Consider the following 19,162-nt stretch of genomic DNA (forward strand, 5'->3'; position numbering starts at 1 on the left):
CCCTAACAATCTGAAAGATTGAGTGGAGACACGGAGAGCTTCTGGGTTGGTGCTTTGTGTTTTTTTTTTTTTTTAATGATAAAGAGAAACTTGAAAATACACGCATCAGAGAGACACGTATTTTCTCTGCACATTAAAACTCGTATTTCCAAGACTGTTGCTGTGCCTGCCCCGGCTGCAAAGGGCCAGCAGCTGTTACCCCGCGGGGCTGCAGGGGAAGCTGGAAGCCGAGGTCAGCGCGCTGGTGAACACCTACCATCCCGCTTCCGTTCAGCGGGTGTCAAACGCACTTTGTTCAGAGACCCAGCTGGGGACGAAGACAACGGGTTGGGGACTTTGTTTCTGATATAAATAGAAAGCTGAACTGGAAATTTTTAAGATCTCTTAGTAACGTTTCCACCTTTCTCTGGAGGAAGCGTGGATGAGACCTGAAGCTGGGGCAGTGAGAAGCTGATGGCCCAAACGAATCCTACTTTTTACTATTGTAAAAAACCTTCTAATAGCTATTTTTGTATTGCCAGGCTAGAAAGTAACACTGGCTGCTGTCCAGTCTGCCTCAGCGCTGCTGAAGAGGGTAAGGATACCTGTGACGGTACAAGCCAGAGCTACAAATGACCGGCGTTTCCCAGCGCGCCGAGCCAGCGGCACGCACAAGCGGGCCGAGTTCGGCGGTGCCGAGGTGGAGCCGACGGGCGCTGCACACACCTCGCGAGACCCGACTCACGCCATCCCCGGGGCCTCGCTGTCCGGACGCGGAGTTTTACACACTTCAGCTGATAACAAAAACTACAAGGTTCTCTCAAGTCTAATTTAAATATATTAGTTGTTCTGTCCACCTACTCTGACAGCCAGAACCCTTGCTATAAAAACATCCTTCCACACCCACACTTTGCTTCACTATTAAGAAATTTTTATTTGGACGTTAGCCAAAGGAGATTGATAAATAATAGGTGCAGTAAACGTACTCTATTTCTGAGCGTATTTCTAGGTACTGAATGTCCCAGAGGAGGAATATATAACATTTTAAAATCACTCCATCGTTTCATGCAGAAATAGAATGAATTCCATACTTCAGTTCACATGAAATACCAGGAAGTTTAATTGGTATTAAGTTCATTGTTCTGAAAAGGAGAGAGAAAAAGAAAGAAGCTGCCTGTGACACAAAGATAGCCTGATCCAGGCAGCACTGGTCAGAGGGCCCTGTACAACACCGTGGAGTTTGGCAACAGGCAGCTGAACCAGAAATCAAGCAGAGAACATGGCAAAGAAAACAGCAAGAAGCCAAAGTCCAAATGAAATGAGCAGAAAGACAGAGGAGCTCTACTGATGGGGATGTTAGGTAGGGAGCAGCCGTTCAACTGAGAAAAGGTGTGTCGGATCGGGGCAGGAGATCCCACCGGAGGCTTCTGCTCCGCTTCAGCACCCGCTGACCAGCTAGGCCCCAAGAGAAGCAGCGGAGCAGCCCCGGTTGCCTTGCCTGTAAAACCCTTCCAGCTACTTGAATAAAGGGATTGGTTTTGTTTAGCTGGTCAAATGCTCAAAAGAGGACGTACCAAAAGCCACCCCTGAAAAAGGACTTTCCAGGCTTAGTCTGTGCTCCAGCGACACTGGCATAGAGCAAAAGATGTACAAAGCACGCTGTCGGGTGTCTCATTCATGTCAGCGCTGTCTACAAGAGCTCCCTGCAATAAGCACGGGCTCAACAGCCGGCAGTACAGGTAACAAGGTACAGATGTCAAGTCCATCCTTTGTCATGTGGCTTCCTAGATCCAAAACACTGTGTAACGCCTTTTCTGTAAAACGCTGACTGCTTACCTCCTGCATGACCTACTTGGAGGGCCTTAGGTTGCTCTCCTGTAATGCAAAACGATGCAGAAACGCACTACACAAGAATTCCACAATGCCCAGCAGCTACTTAGCTTTCAAATTATTCCAGTCTCTGCTTGAAGGAAAGGCTAAGGGGCTCTGCTTGCTTTATCACACAGGGTTATTGCAATGTGAAAAGAAATCCCAAAAATACAAAAGCGAGGCAGTATTTATCTAATAAAGGATCACGGCTCACATGCTTTCCAAAGCAAACTACGTCCATTACGGTGACTGCAGTGAGCTTTGCTTCAGTCTTGCTCTTCATCCCACCACAGTGACAGACGTTTTTGTAGATTCCCTTCGCTGACAGCCAAGGGAGAAGGGACCTAGATTCATTCCTAAGGAATGACAGAAGGCAATAAGCAAGTGCACAACTTTAAATTTATACTTCAGATTTGATTGTAAAGCATTAAGGTTGCATGTAACTAGGTTATGTCTCTGCTGCTAAAATCTATGCATAATTTATTTATATTACAAGCTAAACATCAGGAACTGTCAGGAGGAACCCTAACAGCTCCTTACTAGCACGAATTAAACGCTCTGCTCATCGTATAAGCCCCAGGACAGCCGTATGCTGTGATCCTGCACAGTATCAGTAAGCTAATTAAGAAACTGCCTTCGCTCACTCCTCTCCATTGTGCAGGTTTTTAATTTGAGTTGGTGTTTTTCCAGTCTGGGTTGGGCAGATAAGCTGCTCCCCTTTTCCGAGCTGCTTGCTGCCTCCGAAGTGAAGATTCACAAGCAAATTTCTGTTCAGTTTTTATCTCCTTCTGAAACTATTCCTTTGCTGGAAGTCCAGTTCCAAATTACCTGTCGCACAACAAAACGCCGACAGCATCGTTAGCTCCAGTTTCTGGAGCAGCATCTCCCGAAGGCCGAAGCCAGCACGGACACAATACGAGCGCGCCGGCCCCGCAGCACAGCGGGCGGGACGGGGAAGTGCTGAGCTTTGAGAGCGGTCCTGTCCAGGCCTCCTGCGTTAAACCACCGCCCTGCGAAAGCATACAAACGGACCACTTGAACTATGACAGGGGAGCACACCGACTGAGAGGAAAAGTCAACCGAACGACTTTGCCAAAGAATCCTTCTTGGAGCGGGGGGAAACGTAGCTGCCGCAAGGAGGGCTCTGTACTAATGCTAGACTCGTGAAGCTCAATTACTAATTCGCTGCTGATAAAAAAAGAGAAAATAAAAGTCAGCACCTGAAACCTCACATTTACCTATCTTTGCCGTCCTGCCATGCTTCAGCAAGCAAAGCTCCCCCGCCGCTAAGGGCAGCTCGGCTGGCAGCGCTGTAGCAGCATCACCTGAGCCTCGCCTCCCGCGCCCCGCTCCTCCCGGCGAAAGGGCCGCGCCGACGCGCCTTCGTGCTCCAGTCGCTTGGGGATGAAGGCTGCCTCGGGTGCAGGAGAGCGCAGGCAGCACAAACAGTACGCGACTGTCACCACATACTAGTATCACGCCTGCAGGATTTAAAGATGGATAGAGCTTGAAGGTAATTCACTTCAAAAGCTCTAATTCCCAAGCACTTTTCTTCAGAGAAAAGCCATACATTAATCATTAATAAGAAAGGAGGGCATAAGCACCTGGCTTTGACAGCCTATCTTCCGTTCCTTCCTCAAATTCAGAATGCAGAGATGGGAAAAAAAAAAAAAATGGACACACTCACGTAATCCTTTCCACGGTGCAGAGAGAGAACTTTTCTGCCAAAACAAGACCACAGGTTTTGTTTGACAAACCTTCACCTCCGTGTGCCTCAAAGATGCACAGACGCCTGCTACAAACAGCGCGTGCTGTAGGTGTTTGCATGCACGCGTACGTATATTCACAAGTATATAGAGACGTTAGGACTCGAGGAACGAGTTCATTACCGTTAAGCAGTGCAAGTTCCATCAGCAGGACAAGATGTACATGCAAGTACCTTAACGTTCTGTCCTCCTCAGAAAAAGGCTTAAAACATTCTCATACAAAAACTCTATTTAGCACATCCCAAGTATTAATGATTTACCGTCAAGCTCCTGCAGTCCTCTTTCCTCTGAAGTACATAAAAGTAACAGGAGCCTGCAGATACTTATACATCATTTCTCATCCTGGTGGAGCATGTTTTCGGCTTTGAATCTACCGAGTCCTTATCTCATGTCTTCAAACATCGTATCTCACGCTTACCAAAACTCTTAGGTTTTGATTCCATCGGACCAAACTCTTACTTTCTGTCTACAGGAGGTGCTTATTCCCAGTTGTTGTCGCTAGGACCAACCGCTTCGCAACCCCTGAACTACTGGTATTTGCCAGCTTCGGGGGAAGGTAAGGACAGAGGTGCCGGTCCCACGCTGCAGACAGGGAAGTGAAGATCAGTGACCGAAGTCCAGATCCACTCAGGCACCTAGGAGCCCGAATCTCCCCAAACCCAGAAGGAGACAGGGCTATTAAAAATTAGACCACCAAAAGGTTTATGCCATTAATCTTGCCTGTGATTAGGCCAGAAGAGTAGCAGAACAGCAATTAAATCCGTACTTCTCAAGAGTTACAGCTCGGGCCGCCAGGTTGTCCCTTCTCTTCTCAGGAGCTGATGTTGGACAAGCTGTTATGTGCAATTTCAATCTGAAGAATGCATGTTTTCAGTGGAAGTCAAGTGGGTGCAGTTTGTTTGTGTTCGTACACCCAGGGCCAGGTCTCTGAACCCTGAGGCTATTTGTGAATGCGAATTTCTGTGTACTTGGAGAATTGACAAGAAATGCGGCAACTACAGATGGTACCCTGGAAAAAGGAGCACTTTGCATCTGTTTGCTATGCAAATTAATTCATTTAACATTCGTTGACAGCAGGTCAGTTTAGCACAGGAATCAGGCTAGAAAGTTGGCAATTTAGTAACTAAGTTCTACTCTGTCCTTTCAGAGGTGAAGAAATCCAAGGGAGAATTAAAAGTAATTAGGCAGAAAACATCAATTAAGCCCAGAATGAATTTCATTTTTAAACCATTAAAATCCTTGCTGCTTCCAGAGAACTAGGAATCACGGCGGATGTCTGCACAGAAAACAAGGAAGGTAACGCGGCTGCAGCGGCGCTCGGCCCCCGCGGGCGGCACGGGCCCCCAGAGCAGCGAAGCGCCTTGGGAGGAACCCGGAGACCCAGCGAAGGTCTCCAGCACTGCCCGGGTGCACGCCAGCCAGCCTTAGCTCCACCAGTCCCGCAGGCCGTTCCTCCGGTGCTCCTCTCCTAAAGCACCGTCGTGTCTTGGTCAAAGTTGTAGGAAGGATCACGAAATGGCCTTGTTAAGATGCACCAAATCATGACGTTATTTGAACCGGAGGAGAGTACAATTTAAAAACAAATGCTTCTGGATTGCAAATCCCAGTAGGGATAGAGGGGTTTAAAGAAAAAGACAGACAGTAACTAGAGGAGACATTCTCCACACACCTAAAAGAATAAAATACAATATGAAGACATGAAACTTGTACTCCAAATGAAATAAAGGAACATCTGTACATATTTAATGATTCTCCTAGCAAGTGTCTTCCTTACTTCTTCCCCAGACCTATTTTTCCATAACCAAAAATCCACTTAATTTCAATAAATCAATCTTTGCTTCGTTTTTTACTGTTCCTTTCCAGATTTCCACCATACCTGTTTCTCTCAACAGGTTCAACAGAATATAAGAATACCTCTATTTTATAAAATTACACCCATAGTAGCATCTGTCACAAGGCTCATGATCATTTTAAGTAGTGAAATTATTACAGACATGGCAGATTCATTCATCATATTGGGTCTGCCCCTATAAACAAAACACAGCAATGGAAGAGGAAACACCTTTTTCCTGATCTCAGGACAAGAATGGAGACAAAATTATCATCACCTGCACTAGTTACTGAAAACTTCAGTCCTTCTTGGTAAAGACTACAGAAAAAGCATGCAATAAATTTCATTACCGGATGATAGTCTGCAAATTGGCTGTGCTGCCAAGTCTTTATTTGGCAAAGGGGAATACAGGATTCCCAAAACATTTGTTTGAAGAGAGTTTTTGGCAAGTCAAGTAGAGAGCGGCAAGGCACAGGAACCCACCCGTCGTGTTCCAGATGATATCAGGATTCAAAAGATCCCTACGATGGCCACAGTCAAGGGAGAAGGCTTGACTTCAGGAGGAGCCCTTAAAATAAACACTGGGCTCCAAAGCCAATATAAACCTTAACCAGTTGCCTTTTTTCCCCTTGATTCTTACTGGCTACGTACACGTTGTCAGTTAGCTATGGTAGTTTGGGGTGGGCATCACTAAGTCTCATAGGTAATCCCAGAGTTATTTAACCGATGACAAAAGAGAGAGTATTTGAACGGCATTCTTGACGATAACAAACTTTGCACAGTTTCTCCGATTTCCAGCTTGTAAACCACGAGGCCCAACATTACTCAGTATCACGCACAAGGCTTTCTCAAACAGCAGCTCAGACAGATCCGTCCCTCAGTGCAAGTCCCTTGGCCACACAGACTAAAATCAACGTCGAGCAACACATATGGATTTTTGTTACTTTAGAAAGCGGGCAGAAATCAGGGCTATACAGCACCAGTCAGCTACCTTAGCTTTGGGTAAGAGGCAAAAGAGTGCATGGATCATAGCTCTTATCTTGCAAAGTTAATTCCCAGGTAAAGCAACTCCGGTGCAGGTACAAAGGTCTGCTAAGACACTGGCCCCAGTCACTGACCCCTCTGCTAAAGCATCCTTCCATCCCACATGCCCGCAGCACTACGCGCTCTGTGCCACTAACCCCAGGCGTGAATCCCCCCTTGGCACAAGCCGTCCGAGTTGACTCCGTAGGACGCAACGCACCCTGCCCTGCTCGGCCCTGGCCCTACACAAGCACCTGAACTCCGCAAGTGAGGAGGGAAAGAGACTAATGAATTACACAGGAAAAAAAAAGTATTGTAGACAGGATAGGACTGGAAAGGAAAATGGGATGGATTGGGATTTTAAGAAGAGATAAAGGCAAATAAGTGTTGGTGGTTTTTTTTTTTTTTTTTTTTAATTACTTGTTTTCAATTATTTTGAAATAAGTGTTTCCAAGGCTCCACGTTATCAAAAGAGAGACCTACATTAAGAACAAAGTAAAGATCAGAAAGCAGTGTTAAAAGAAAAAGCACAAATAATTAACTGACAGTTCATGCTGTGAATCCCTGAGTCTGAAACAAACTCATCCACGTCTGTTGATAAACTTCATTAACTGAAAAAACGATAGTGAAACGACTGCCGTCCTGCAGGCGTAATGCCCGTCTTCTGCTTGGATATCTAAGCTGCAAGGACATTGAAACCTCAGAAGTTCAAAGCTTCTCTCGGCTGTTTTGGAAGACAACGCAGCGCACACCTGAGGCTCACTTCCACGGGGCACAAAGGAGGCTGGCACGCCGTCAAGAGGACTAACCTCCCAATTAAATACCAAACTGGTAAACAGTTTGTCGTCTGCAATAAGCTCTATTCACGAAAAACTGCATTTCTAGGACCAGCTACTGTGTCAACAAGAAAAGAGTAGGCAAAGGCGTTTTTAAACACTGACGTCTGTCAGACAGATGGCTGCAACAATTTATTCTCTGCTGGCGTTAACTATCTTATCTTGCTGGCGCTTTTAAGGATGAGCTGCAGAGGATTTCAACAAAACAATGCAAAATTATTTCCAACAGTAGTAATGATAATTACTTTTGATATGTCCATTTTTACCCCTAGATCCGGAAGCGCTCTACAAAAGGCATGTAATAGCACCGACATCGCAATGAGAAGTCCGCTCAACTGAAGGACAGCTCATATCTCACCTGCTCCTGGCTCTGTGTTGCCCTGGACTCACTTTATCTCACTGCAAGAAGTAAGGAGGCAGCAAGACAGCTCTCCCTCTTCCTGTGCAAGAGGTTGCTCCCCACGGCACAGCAAAGAGACGTTAACAAACTACCTTTTGCAGATCGCCTTTCCCTGCTAACCTGCCATCACGCCTCCATTTACCTTACGCAACTACTTCCAAGCACCGAACCACCTTGCCCCAGTCTGACCGAAGCGTCAGGTTTCCCACAAGGAAGCCCACAGTCCCACGACGCCGACAGCAGAGGCTACAGATGAAAGGACTGAACTACATTTCCCCCCTCAACAACAGAAGCAGTCACCATTCACTGGCTGCTGTCCTGATGCAGCTGAAGTGCATCAGGGCCACTTTTAATTACCAAAAGTTCAAATTCTCTGACATATCCCAGTACCGCTATGCTCCACATCCCCCTTCATTAGCCTTTAAGAATATGAAAGGTCCAAAGTGGCACAAGCTTTTGCGTGCCCTGTAAAACCAGTACCCTACTGTAAAATAAAAACCAAACGCCAACCAACCAACAAAAGAACTCCCAAAGCTATCCTGGAATATAGAAGCTCAAGTGGATCAGGGCACCGCACATACTAATAAAAACTTACGATGTGGATTAGGTTAGTCTACTAATGATCAATTTATTGTCTACACTTACTGGAGAATCTCATGTTCATTCAGATAATCCTTTTATCCCCCACCATGACTAATTTCCTCTTGCAGAACACCATTAGAAAACGAGACACTAGTAAGTAAAAACCTATGATGTCTGGAACCTACTTAAAGGACCTTAGTTTCCAGTGGGACTGCAAATAATTTCAGTAATGGGCCCTTTCAGAACACTCTTCATTACTTTCTTCATTTGTGAAGCTACTCAGGGGAATAGTTATTGCAATTTAGAGACCACAAGCCCAAGAAACAGAAATGAACCAACTTGTGAAGATGCATTAATCAGTAGAAATCTGACAGAAGTACACTTCAGAGCAACAGAAAGTACAATGCCAAATCTTTATTAGTTTTGTTCAAACTAATTGACTTCATCATAAAACTGAAGAATTTAACAGGGCATTGCCACTATTTTATCTCAAAGAAAAGCAAAATGAAAGACACTGTATTTAGGGAACATTGGTTCTTCAGGTTTTTCAGACTGCATTAGGACTCCTGGCCCCACCTTCCAGCACGTACTGTCCTGCTCTCCCGGCGCTCTCAGAAATGCACACACAATTTCTAACCAGAAGAGGCTCCTTTGCAAGGAATGTTAGAAATAGGTTCTTAAACGGTCAGTAGTTCAGGTTCTTAACTAATTTCCCACAGGTCCTTAGTCACTTTAGCTTAAAATAGGAGTGTGTCCACAAAAGAGTTTGTGGCTAAACTGGATCTGTGTTTCATGCTCAGCGTAGTTCCATGAAACCAGTTCCCCAGCATCTGCAAAAAAATGCCTTTTGGTAGGGGAAAGCCTAAAACCACGAAGGGAGTTGTTTGAAAAGACACTTTTTGAATAAATAAAAACAGCATCATCAAGGGAACCAGAGAAGGTACTAAAAGTCTGTAGAAACAGCCCACTGATCGCAGTACAATCGACAACTGAAAGTGCGATTCTCGGTACGCATGGCACAGGTCGCATTGCAAAATGCTTTTTCTGTACTTCGCTTGGCCGTTAACCTTACGGGGGTCACTCTCCATTGCCTTACACACCTCCCTATACAGGTCCACTCCCCCGAAGCCGGATAAATGACCTACTCCTCACACCGACCCCACCGGCCAGACCTACATCGGCAGCCCGCAACAAGGGAGTCTGTGGCAGGCAAATACCTCCAAGCATTGCTACTGTGGGCACTGGAACGGGGATCTCTCTGCAAAAATGAAAGATATGTGATACTTTATTTGAAATCAAAATAATTGTAACAAAATCCTAAACACAGGGCACGGTGAACAGATTAATACTCCGCAGTTCTGCCTTACCGTAAGCAACCAGAAGTGTTCTTGAAGACAGTTGTCCACTCAGCGTCGCGCGGCTTCGAGTCCTCATTCGGCTCACTCTCCCAGCCTGAATGGGGTATGATCACCTCATTGGTAAGTGTCTGCAGACCGTGGTTGATGATCACCATCTTCAGGGGCTCATAGGAGGACAAGTTCCACAGGGTGCCTGCAGAAGAAACAGTCATTATTAAATAACAAGAGACTAATAACTATTTAAAATCTCTAGATTAAATAGAATCACTAGATTAACAGAGAATCACTAGACGGCTAACTCATAAAACTAAACGAAAAGGCAAAACCACTTGATGAGACACCAGACTAGCACATAGCTTAGGGAAAAGTCCACGGTCGCTGCAACAGAAGCATTTCCAAAAGCATGGAAGCACTTTTATCAAGACATGGATATTGTTGAAGTCATCAAGTCCTACAGCAGAGTACATAAATGTGGTGTTCTATTGGAGATTAATAGGATTTTGCTGCTATATACAAATTTTGTTACACTTTTAAATCTAGCTAAGCCTCAAAAAGTAAAAATTCATCCAGTGCAGCAGACAAGTATATTGAGCAAGTCTCAGAAACAGGGATGAATTTATGGAGGATCATTGATCTTATGCTTATCCTCTGCACAAGACAATATTTCATTCAAGACTCCTCTCTATGATTTACTTCCACATTTTCCTGTCACAGGCACTATCTGCGTTCAAATCACCTGGTGCCCCAAGCATATCGTTCCTTGAAGAAGCTGAGAGCCAAAACTCCTCTGTCTTTCCTTTTTTACCTCAATTATGAGCAAAAGTAGATGGAAGTCAAACATCAAAACAACATAAGAGAAGAACAGCCTTACAACTGTAAAAATATCCCATCTTAGATAAGTGATACAACTTCTCAGCAGACCTGTCTCAGTGTCCTGATGGTTATTGCTCATTAGGTTAGGACTAAAAAGGACATTCACTTCAGAGACGATTTCTGCACAGGCCCAGCCTGGTAACCCCTGAGAACTGCCAGTAACAGCGCTCGGAGGGAGCCAGATGCACGCTTTTGATCTCCAAGGAAAAGCGTGAAGATGAGCAAAATTTCAGAGAGGCCGAATGGAAAAGCGAGACTCCCCAGAACACACAGGAGATCTTTCCTAAGCGGATACGATATTAACCCGAGGCTCCCTGTCTTCCTACAACTGTCATTCTGTGCATATTACAGCGCACACTGTAGATACTCACCTCTTAGTATACACGTCTAAAGCAAAACACAGAAGAACAACAAAGGTGCAACCTTTTGTTTCAGTCCCTTTGCAAGTTTTAAAACCTACAACTTTCAAACCTTAAAAACGACTGGAAAAAGATTTCGGATCTACTACTTTTGTCACCCGGTCTCAGACACGCACGGACTTGCTGGCCCTGCCAGGCACCGGGCAGCACGCGGCAGCGCAACGCTCCAGCGCGCCGGAGAGCCGCCGGGGCGCGAAGGCAGCCAGCTCCCGGGACCTCGCCTTCGCACCAGGCTGCCGCTGCCGCAGGCGCCGCGAGCCAGCCGTCCCGCTGTAACATCAGAGCATTAGCCGTACGCGGCCACGACGGGAATTTTATCTCCATCGCAGTAGTGACTGGCACTTACGTGACAACCTCAAAGGCTGACGATTAGCAGAGCCTTCGAAGTCAAATGCTATGGTGTCTCCTATTCAAAGCGATCTTTACAAAATCCAGGCATCTGTTCAGACTTAGGAGACCATATTAATTAATAAAGAAACAACAGAATGAACACCATAATGTTTCTTTCAGTCTTATTCTAAAGCTATACAAAAATATTGCTTTTTTTGGCCTAATTCCCTTGCGATTCATAGACAACACACTGTATAAGATTTTCATAACCTACTTTTTTAGCTTTCAAACAAGACTGTATAGGTGAAAGAGGAATTAATTTTCTCTCTGTACCCATTACAATAAATCACCCATTGTCATTGCAAAACACCAAGCACAATGGACGATAAAAAAAACCAACCAAACCAAGCAGAAAATGCTAATTGGCCCCATTTTTTTAATGGAAAAAAGCCTTTACTTTTCATAACAAATTGGCTCAAAAATATACATCATACAGAAAACAAACACAGGTCAATATTTATAAGACGACTGAAAACTGACATATAAGCTACCCCATTAATTTTAAATACTTCACTGGACAGTCTTTCTTCAGTTATTGTGCACCAATTCCTTAAGCACATCAGACTCACTGATATAGAAATAATAATTGCAATTAAATCCCTAAATGCATTGCTGGCTCAGTACTTCAAAATCAGAACATCCAGCACTGAACTAGACGGATAAACCCCAGGAAATTACACAGGGCAATCATCTCTGAAGCAAACCCAGATTCGAGCTGCGAACAGCGGGTGCAGAATACCCTGGTTCTGCAGGGTTGTGCCAGGGTTCCCTCACAGGATCGAAGTGGAGCATTTGGGATTTGCAGTGGTCAAAACCCCAATATTAGGAAAAGATGGCATCAACCGAGGAACCTAGTACGGCGTTCGTAAGGATCCTGCATTTCTGTTCTTTTGGAACTGCAAAATACTGCAACTGGAAACAATGTGGAGATTTAAAATCATCTGCATGTGAAGAGCTAAGTTTTAAAAGCTGACAGCCCTTCATATTTAAGAGCTCCTTCCTTAAATGCACATACTTCTTTTGCACCTGAAATGAGATTCTGCCTTTTCCTCTTTCCTGGAGGAGTGGCGTAACGCGTTATCTGTAGCGTGAAACTGCAAAGGCAAATTTCACTGCTTAAGAAGAATCAGGCAGACATATACTTAAGAATCCAAAAATCCCTATAAAATTTCCCAGAGCTCTAATATTACAGGATTGTACAAAAGTTTTTCTTTTGCTTGTTTTAAGACTTAGAGATTTGTGTCTAGATTTCAATACCTTCAACCCCAATCTGTAAAATAAAATCATCACCTCCAAACTCCCTCTTCTCCTCTATTCTCATGCACCAGCAGTTATTTCAAGAGACTAAATGCAACTGGGATTCAATACTATTCTAACTGGATTGCAACACTGGAAACAGCACATACCTGCCAATCTACCAGACACGAGCCAGCTTCGCTGAAGGTAGTAACGCCATCCAGACCAAGAGTCCTACCTGCCCCTACAAAAGGGTCACTTGTACCTATTCTTCCAGGATTTCTATTAAGAGGCTGAATGCAATTTATGCAATAAACCACTTAGGGGAAACACATGTTGACTGTCAGTCTCGTTGAGTGGCTACCAGACAAGAGGGACTGCCATTAAAGAGAATGCCTCTCCTCCGTCCTCTTTCGAGAAAAAACCCAACAGTTTACAACCTTCTCAATTTCTCATCCGCCTCCCATCTCTCAAATGTTTCATAGAAAACACCAACAAACTGTGAAGAATAAAAGACAGTCTCACTCTCTCTCTCTCTCTATTTAAAAATAGCACAAAGCTCTCAAATCATTAAAAAACATCAAAACCACTTAAATTCATAATATTCTCCTTGACAGCTGCATGAGGCAAACCAGAAGAATCCCTCTGCTGACCAGCATTCAGCGAAGGAAAATGCGCAGCACTCAACAGAAGGGTAGCCCAAGATAAACAGTGATGAGGGAGCCTTGTGGTTCCAAAGGCAGAGAAAAAATTCCGATTCAAGGTTGACTTCATTGGGAAAATATTCCATAAGAAGGCATACAGAAAATAAACAGTGACAGTACATTTTTCTTATTCAAAATTATGAAACGAAGACATCTAAATCCAGCATCCTTTCAGCTCTTAAGAAAACAAATTCCATGGAAAAGACACTGACAGCGGCAGCCACAGAAGCTTAAAAAAAAAAAAGTGAACAAATTCAGATCAGACTGTAGGTTTTAGCAGTGTGAGAGAAAATCTGAGTTAAAAAAAAATTAAAATCCCTGTAAATTTGACATCCATCTTTAAAAATAATTCCCTGTCTCTATTAGCATAACACACTAATGATCTAACAAGCTGGAAACACAGTTTTTAAAACTCTAGGTTTAATCAATTCAACTGAATAGCACTCAAGAGAAATCAAGTCACTAACACAGCAGCGTAAGGGAAATGAAGTTATCTAAATTTTCCGTGCACTTTCACTACACGTATTGGCCTGTTTGACCACAGTGCATGAATTTTAGGACTAGAGAAAGAAGATGAACTACTGCTTTTCAGAAGATGATCACAATCACGATCAATCTTTATTTTATTCATACTTGTAATATACTTATATATCTCTAACTACAACCATTACCTCTGATCTTTCAGCACATTAAGCAGGGACAATAGCTACAAGTTTTTATCTCAAAAGTACTGATTATTGTAAAGATATATTAAAAATTACTATAAGCTATGAACATAGCTATATGATTTATGTAATATTAAAAGTGATTAGGGCCACAGCCATAATTTCCTAAATCTCCGCCTGCTTGGAGCTGTGAAAAGATTTCTAAAGAAATTGTGGCAGAATACATACATGCTGCTATCTTCGGAAATCCCAGGGAAATCTTTTCCTGCTGCGCTTGCTTACTTGCAACAATGCAACGTCACCAAGAAATTAGACGAAGAAGCTGTTTAATTCCGTATCTATGGTCCATACTACATCATTTAGCATTTGGGAAAACAAAGCGCCCTGCATTACATTCACCGAGGACTTCTTGTTGCATGTTGGGCCTGTATGCCTTTGTCTGACAGACCGGCTTGTATCCTTCCAAGCCCTGCAGACTGGAGCTGTGCTGCTTCAAGTTAAGTAGGGGTCAAGTTTAGAACCTCAACATGAACTACTGTGTCGCAGAATACACCACGAAGAGAGACCTCCTTCTGACAAGCCTTCTGCTAGAAAACGGAAGGAGTAAGGTCACCTGCAATCAGAAAGTTCAAGACAGCATGGCACTTCAACGAGAAGTGAGGGTCTGATCGGCTGACAGGATCTCAGCACACAGACATGCCCCGAAGGTATGAGTTCTGAGCAAGCTGATCAACCTGCAACTTTCTGGTATAGTATTAGATCAAAATATTTCCTCTGCAGAGCATTTTGAAGGTCAATCATTTTTCAATTAAAACCAAGTTTGGCAACATACAGCATCAGGAGAATCATGTTCTGCACCACTTAAAATCAGTGCAATGTCGTTAAACAACAAAATTACTTTCAGCGTTCTCACAAAGAACAAAATTATTCATTAAAGCTACCAACTTCTGATTGCTTTTCAAAGAATTTAATAGAATTTTGGTCTTGCATATCTGATGGGAACATTTGCTCCACAAAAAACCCTTATCACTCAAGATAAAACTTTTGCAGCTTTCCCAATCAGAACAGATTTAATTCCTAATCAGCTTAATCCTCATTTCTCTCCGTTTCTCAAGAAAATGATCCACTGGAAGTTCAGTAGCACAGTTCCAATGCTAGAAAGGGACGCAAGGAAGAATTCTGTGGCATATTTCTCATCACAACTCTACTCATGATTTACTTATGGACAACAGTTAAATCGAGCTTTTCTCAGTGCAGTAGATGGGAGACATCTTGTAACTCCACACTTTAAAGTAAGAAAGAAAAGTGAGATCTGTGATCTATTTTATGGTTGGATCTTGAATTTTGAAGGTATTTTTACACGCCTCATGTATCTGTCTTACCTTGAGGGACATCATATTTTAGTGCCATTTGCGGATATATCAAGAACATCTGGTAAAACAGACATGACATTAACCCAGAGAAGTTTTTCAAATTCTCCTAAAACCAGTGCTATCTGAAAGAAAACAGCTACAGGCTTGCTTAATCTGGCAGTAGTGTTGTATCGGTATACTCAGCCTGCTTCCAAAATTGCATGTCAATACGTTTGCATTCTCCAAAACACGTATTCTGGGAAGCAGCGAAGTGAACACGCTTCTGACACATCAAGTCCCAGGCATTCAGCACCGAGCGTCACGCATCTGACTCCTCCGGCCACCGCATCTACCTCCAAGGGGTTTTACCATATTGGCGTGGCTGTTTTCCCACTCCATTAACCCACCGACCAGACCCAGCTGGCTGCTCCGATTCACACCCTTGGGACAGCTGGGGCTGCTGCGGCAGATCACCACGTTAACGAGAGGCCGTGGAGCTGTACTAGAGCCAAGGACTGACTCTCCAATTAGATGAGAATGATGCTCTCTCTTGCCAGAAAGCACCGTCTCCAGCTGCAAATAATGTGTCTTATTGTATGCTCCCATGTGCCTCCTGCCTGCAGGCAGGCAGCGTCCCACACCCAGAGAAGCAAAACTTCAAGATCGGAAGCATCGGAATTTGGACATCTGAATTATTTAAATTTCTTAAATCTCTTTGGAAAGCAGGATTATTTTATCATTCGTCCATACCTGGGATGACCAGCTGATGATTACTATTCAGCTTTCAAAAAGCAGCCAGTATTGAGTTAAAGAAATATTAAACCACAGAAACGTCAATGTGTCATACCAAACTTGAATTTGCAGCCTGTTACAAGGAATAAGCAAGGAAACTCTGTTGTGCTGTCCTGTCCCGCCCCCCCGCCTTTTTTTTGCATTGCTGCAGAAGTCCCCAGAGATTTCACTCCAGACAGAATGAAACACTTTCATGGCAAAGCTAGACTTAGGTTTATCACTAGGGAAGAGCACCCGGATAGGAAGTCAAGATTTCTACCACGAGAACATCAGAATTGTGACCTGAATTTTTCAGGCCGCAAAACACAGTCCTTTTGTAGCAGCCCTGGCTGAATGCTCCCTTTGCGCTGCAAGCTGGCTCTTGTTTCTCTCGGCTGACTTTTGGAGCTCATTTTTCGAACGGACAATTCCCCGTTACCAGCCGAGGCTTTGAACGCTGACTGCAAGTACCCCAGCATCAGTCCCAGAGGCATTGCTGGAATACTCTTCTCTTCTATACTGATGCTTGAATGTCTCACACCGGATCTGGTGATATCATTTTAGAAGTGGAACAAAATTATTCCTGGTTAGGTGGAGATTAAATGCACATCATCTGTTGCTGGACATCTGTTTAGGTTAATGCCCTCAGTATTCCTGGTGTTTCTCAGTAAGAGGAAATAAAGAGCTTTAAATAGCAAAAACCAAAGTGGAATAAAAAGACTACATTTAATTAGCAGGAGCTACAGTCAAATAAAATGCATTTGAACTGTAAAACTAATTAATCAACTGGAAATCAAAGCAATCGCCATTTAGAGTGAAAAGGGAAAACATCCAGTTTGTTTTTGCCATCTCAAAAGTGACTGATTACCACTTAGCATTATAATGATATTCCTTCAGAGTAAATTATAGACTGGCTTCTCCTTTCTTGAATCTAAGGAAAAAAAATTTATTCCTTCTCAGCACTCCAGAAATGAGTTTTGAGTAAACTAGAACAGTAGATAAACATATACTCTTTATTTAAAAAAAAAAAAAAAAAAAGTCAGCCATCATACTAAATGAACGCACCAAATGGAATATAAATACCACCTAGAGAGTTTCCATGTTAAGAGACAAAGCGCAGACAGCAATCAAAGCACAATCAACATGTGCTACTTAGAGGCTGTCTGACAAAACAGACAGCTCTCCCTCACCAGCTCACTGGAAAAGGACTGGAAGACTAGCCCTGCTAGTTTCTACACTGTATATTTAGACCGAGTTTGCTAAATATCCTATAACGGCTGGGAAAGAACAGTTGGAACGCCCAAGGCCACTGTTCATCTCAGAGAATTATGATTACCAGTAAGAACTCGGAGAGCTGCTATAATTTTTTTGAGGCGATTATAGAATTACGATGTTTCCTTCTAATGGCTTAATCCATGCTTGCAATAGGGTCTGCCTGGTGAATCCAACACTGATAAGGCAGCTGAACAGTCTCAGCCCTGGACCCATTTTCGCACTCTCAAAACTTTCTGAAAAATTCTGTTCTGGCACTGAAATTCACTGCAACTGTCCTGGTCTGCATCCAAACATCCCCTGCTGCTGCTGCGAAGAAAGAGGGAAATCCATTTCCCTCCTCATGAGTTATGGGAGACTGAAGAACAATACATTCCTCCTTAGTTTAGGAGCTGACATACTTTTCCACCCTCTTCCACTTAATGGCCAAACTTTGAAACTTGGCATACGCCTTATTACTCTTTTTGGATGATGTCCAAGACTAAGTTCAAATAAAAACCATGTTGAATAATGGAGTTGTAAGTGATTGAAAACTCCCTGCAAAGTGTGCACAAACTCAGTAACTTCAAAATGTAATTCTCCCTTTTCCAATTATTGCAACGAGCAAACCCCGTGTGCAGAGCATCGCAGCAGCAGACTCTATGCTCCTGAAAATCTGAGTTTTCCAGCCCAGAAGTGCTGCACCTTTATATACAGCCTCAGAGTCCCCAGCACCGGGGGCTGCAAGTGTTCCTGAGGAGACTGACTGCTCTATCGATGTGAAGTAGTGGGGACATGGCAGCAGGATTGTTTTATAAGAGATTAACAAGGAAAGTTTTAGATTAGCATATCTTACCTCATGATTATAACACGCTGAGGGCAAGCGCACTACAAATTACCTGTCAATGAAGTTGCTATAAGTCATTTAAGCTTCAGTAACTCAACCACATGCAGTTGCATGCTACATCCAAGAAGCATCATCCATCTCTCAGCAGCCAGGGAAACCCGAGTGTGCTACATACACCAATGATCTCGATTTCCCCCTGAAGGGCACGTCTGCCTTAGGCTTCCTGACACCACAAACGTGGGGCAGCTAAAGAAACAGCTGCAGCCAGTGATCGAAATTCTCCTCAATGTCTAATCTCCAGAAATTCTTGTTCCTGAACCTGAAAGGACTCCTCTAAAGAAGAACTCATTAAAGAAACTACAGACACTGACCTGTAATTAGCTCTCTGACTTCCATGTCATTTGTTTTCCGCAACAGTCTGATCAATGCAGGGATCCCATCACAGTTCTTTATAGCCACCTTGTTTTCATTATCCTTCCCATAGGAGATGTTTCTGAGAGCCCCACAGGCTTTACGATGGACCTCCGGCTTTGGATGATCAAGCAGGCCCACCAAGATAGGTATCCCTTTAAGGTGCCTCACGTCCTTTTTGATTTTATCATTCTCGTAGCACAAGTGCTGCAAGTAGGCTGCGGCGTTGGACTTGACTGGATCAATAGGGTGGCTGAGCATGGCGATTACTTCAGGGAGGTCGGGGTCCCTCCACCTGGGGTCTTTACGAATGCTGTCAATAGAGGGGGAGCGCTTTCCCAGACGGTCAATACTCGCCATGCTTCCTCGCTCCGGCTGTGCCAGCGGTGCTGCGTAGCCACCGTGAAGGTAAGGTATCCTCTCTTCAACCATCTCTGTCTCGATGGGGTCATCGTAGCCCCTGTAGGAAGCAACCGTGCCAAGAGAAAGAAAGGGGGAAAAAAAAGCACATTTAAACACTCTGTACCTCTGAGTCAGTATGGACATTTCAGCTATGAGCAAACCTTTTAATATCACAAACATCATTAGAGGCAGTGTAT

At 43.9% G+C, this 19,162-nt stretch overlaps 1 protein-coding gene across 1 annotated transcript in view; it reads right to left on the minus strand.

Moving 5' to 3' along the window:
* ARVCF (ARVCF delta catenin family member) overlaps positions 1-19,162 on the minus strand; it is a 169,114-nt gene that overhangs the window by 55,830 nt on the left and 94,122 nt on the right. The window contains exons 5-6 of the mRNA XM_082325454.1: positions 18,524-19,023; positions 9,654-9,837 (exon numbers count right to left, since the gene is read on the minus strand). Of these exons, the coding sequence (XP_082181580.1) occupies positions 9,654-9,837; positions 18,524-19,023 (684 nt within the window). The remainder of the gene's footprint in view (positions 1-9,653; positions 9,838-18,523; positions 19,024-19,162) is intronic.

The sequence above is a fragment of the Platalea leucorodia genome (assembly GCF_965183815.1).
Source record: "Platalea leucorodia genome assembly, chromosome: 12".
Lineage (NCBI taxonomy): Eukaryota > Metazoa > Chordata > Aves > Pelecaniformes > Threskiornithidae > Platalea > Platalea leucorodia.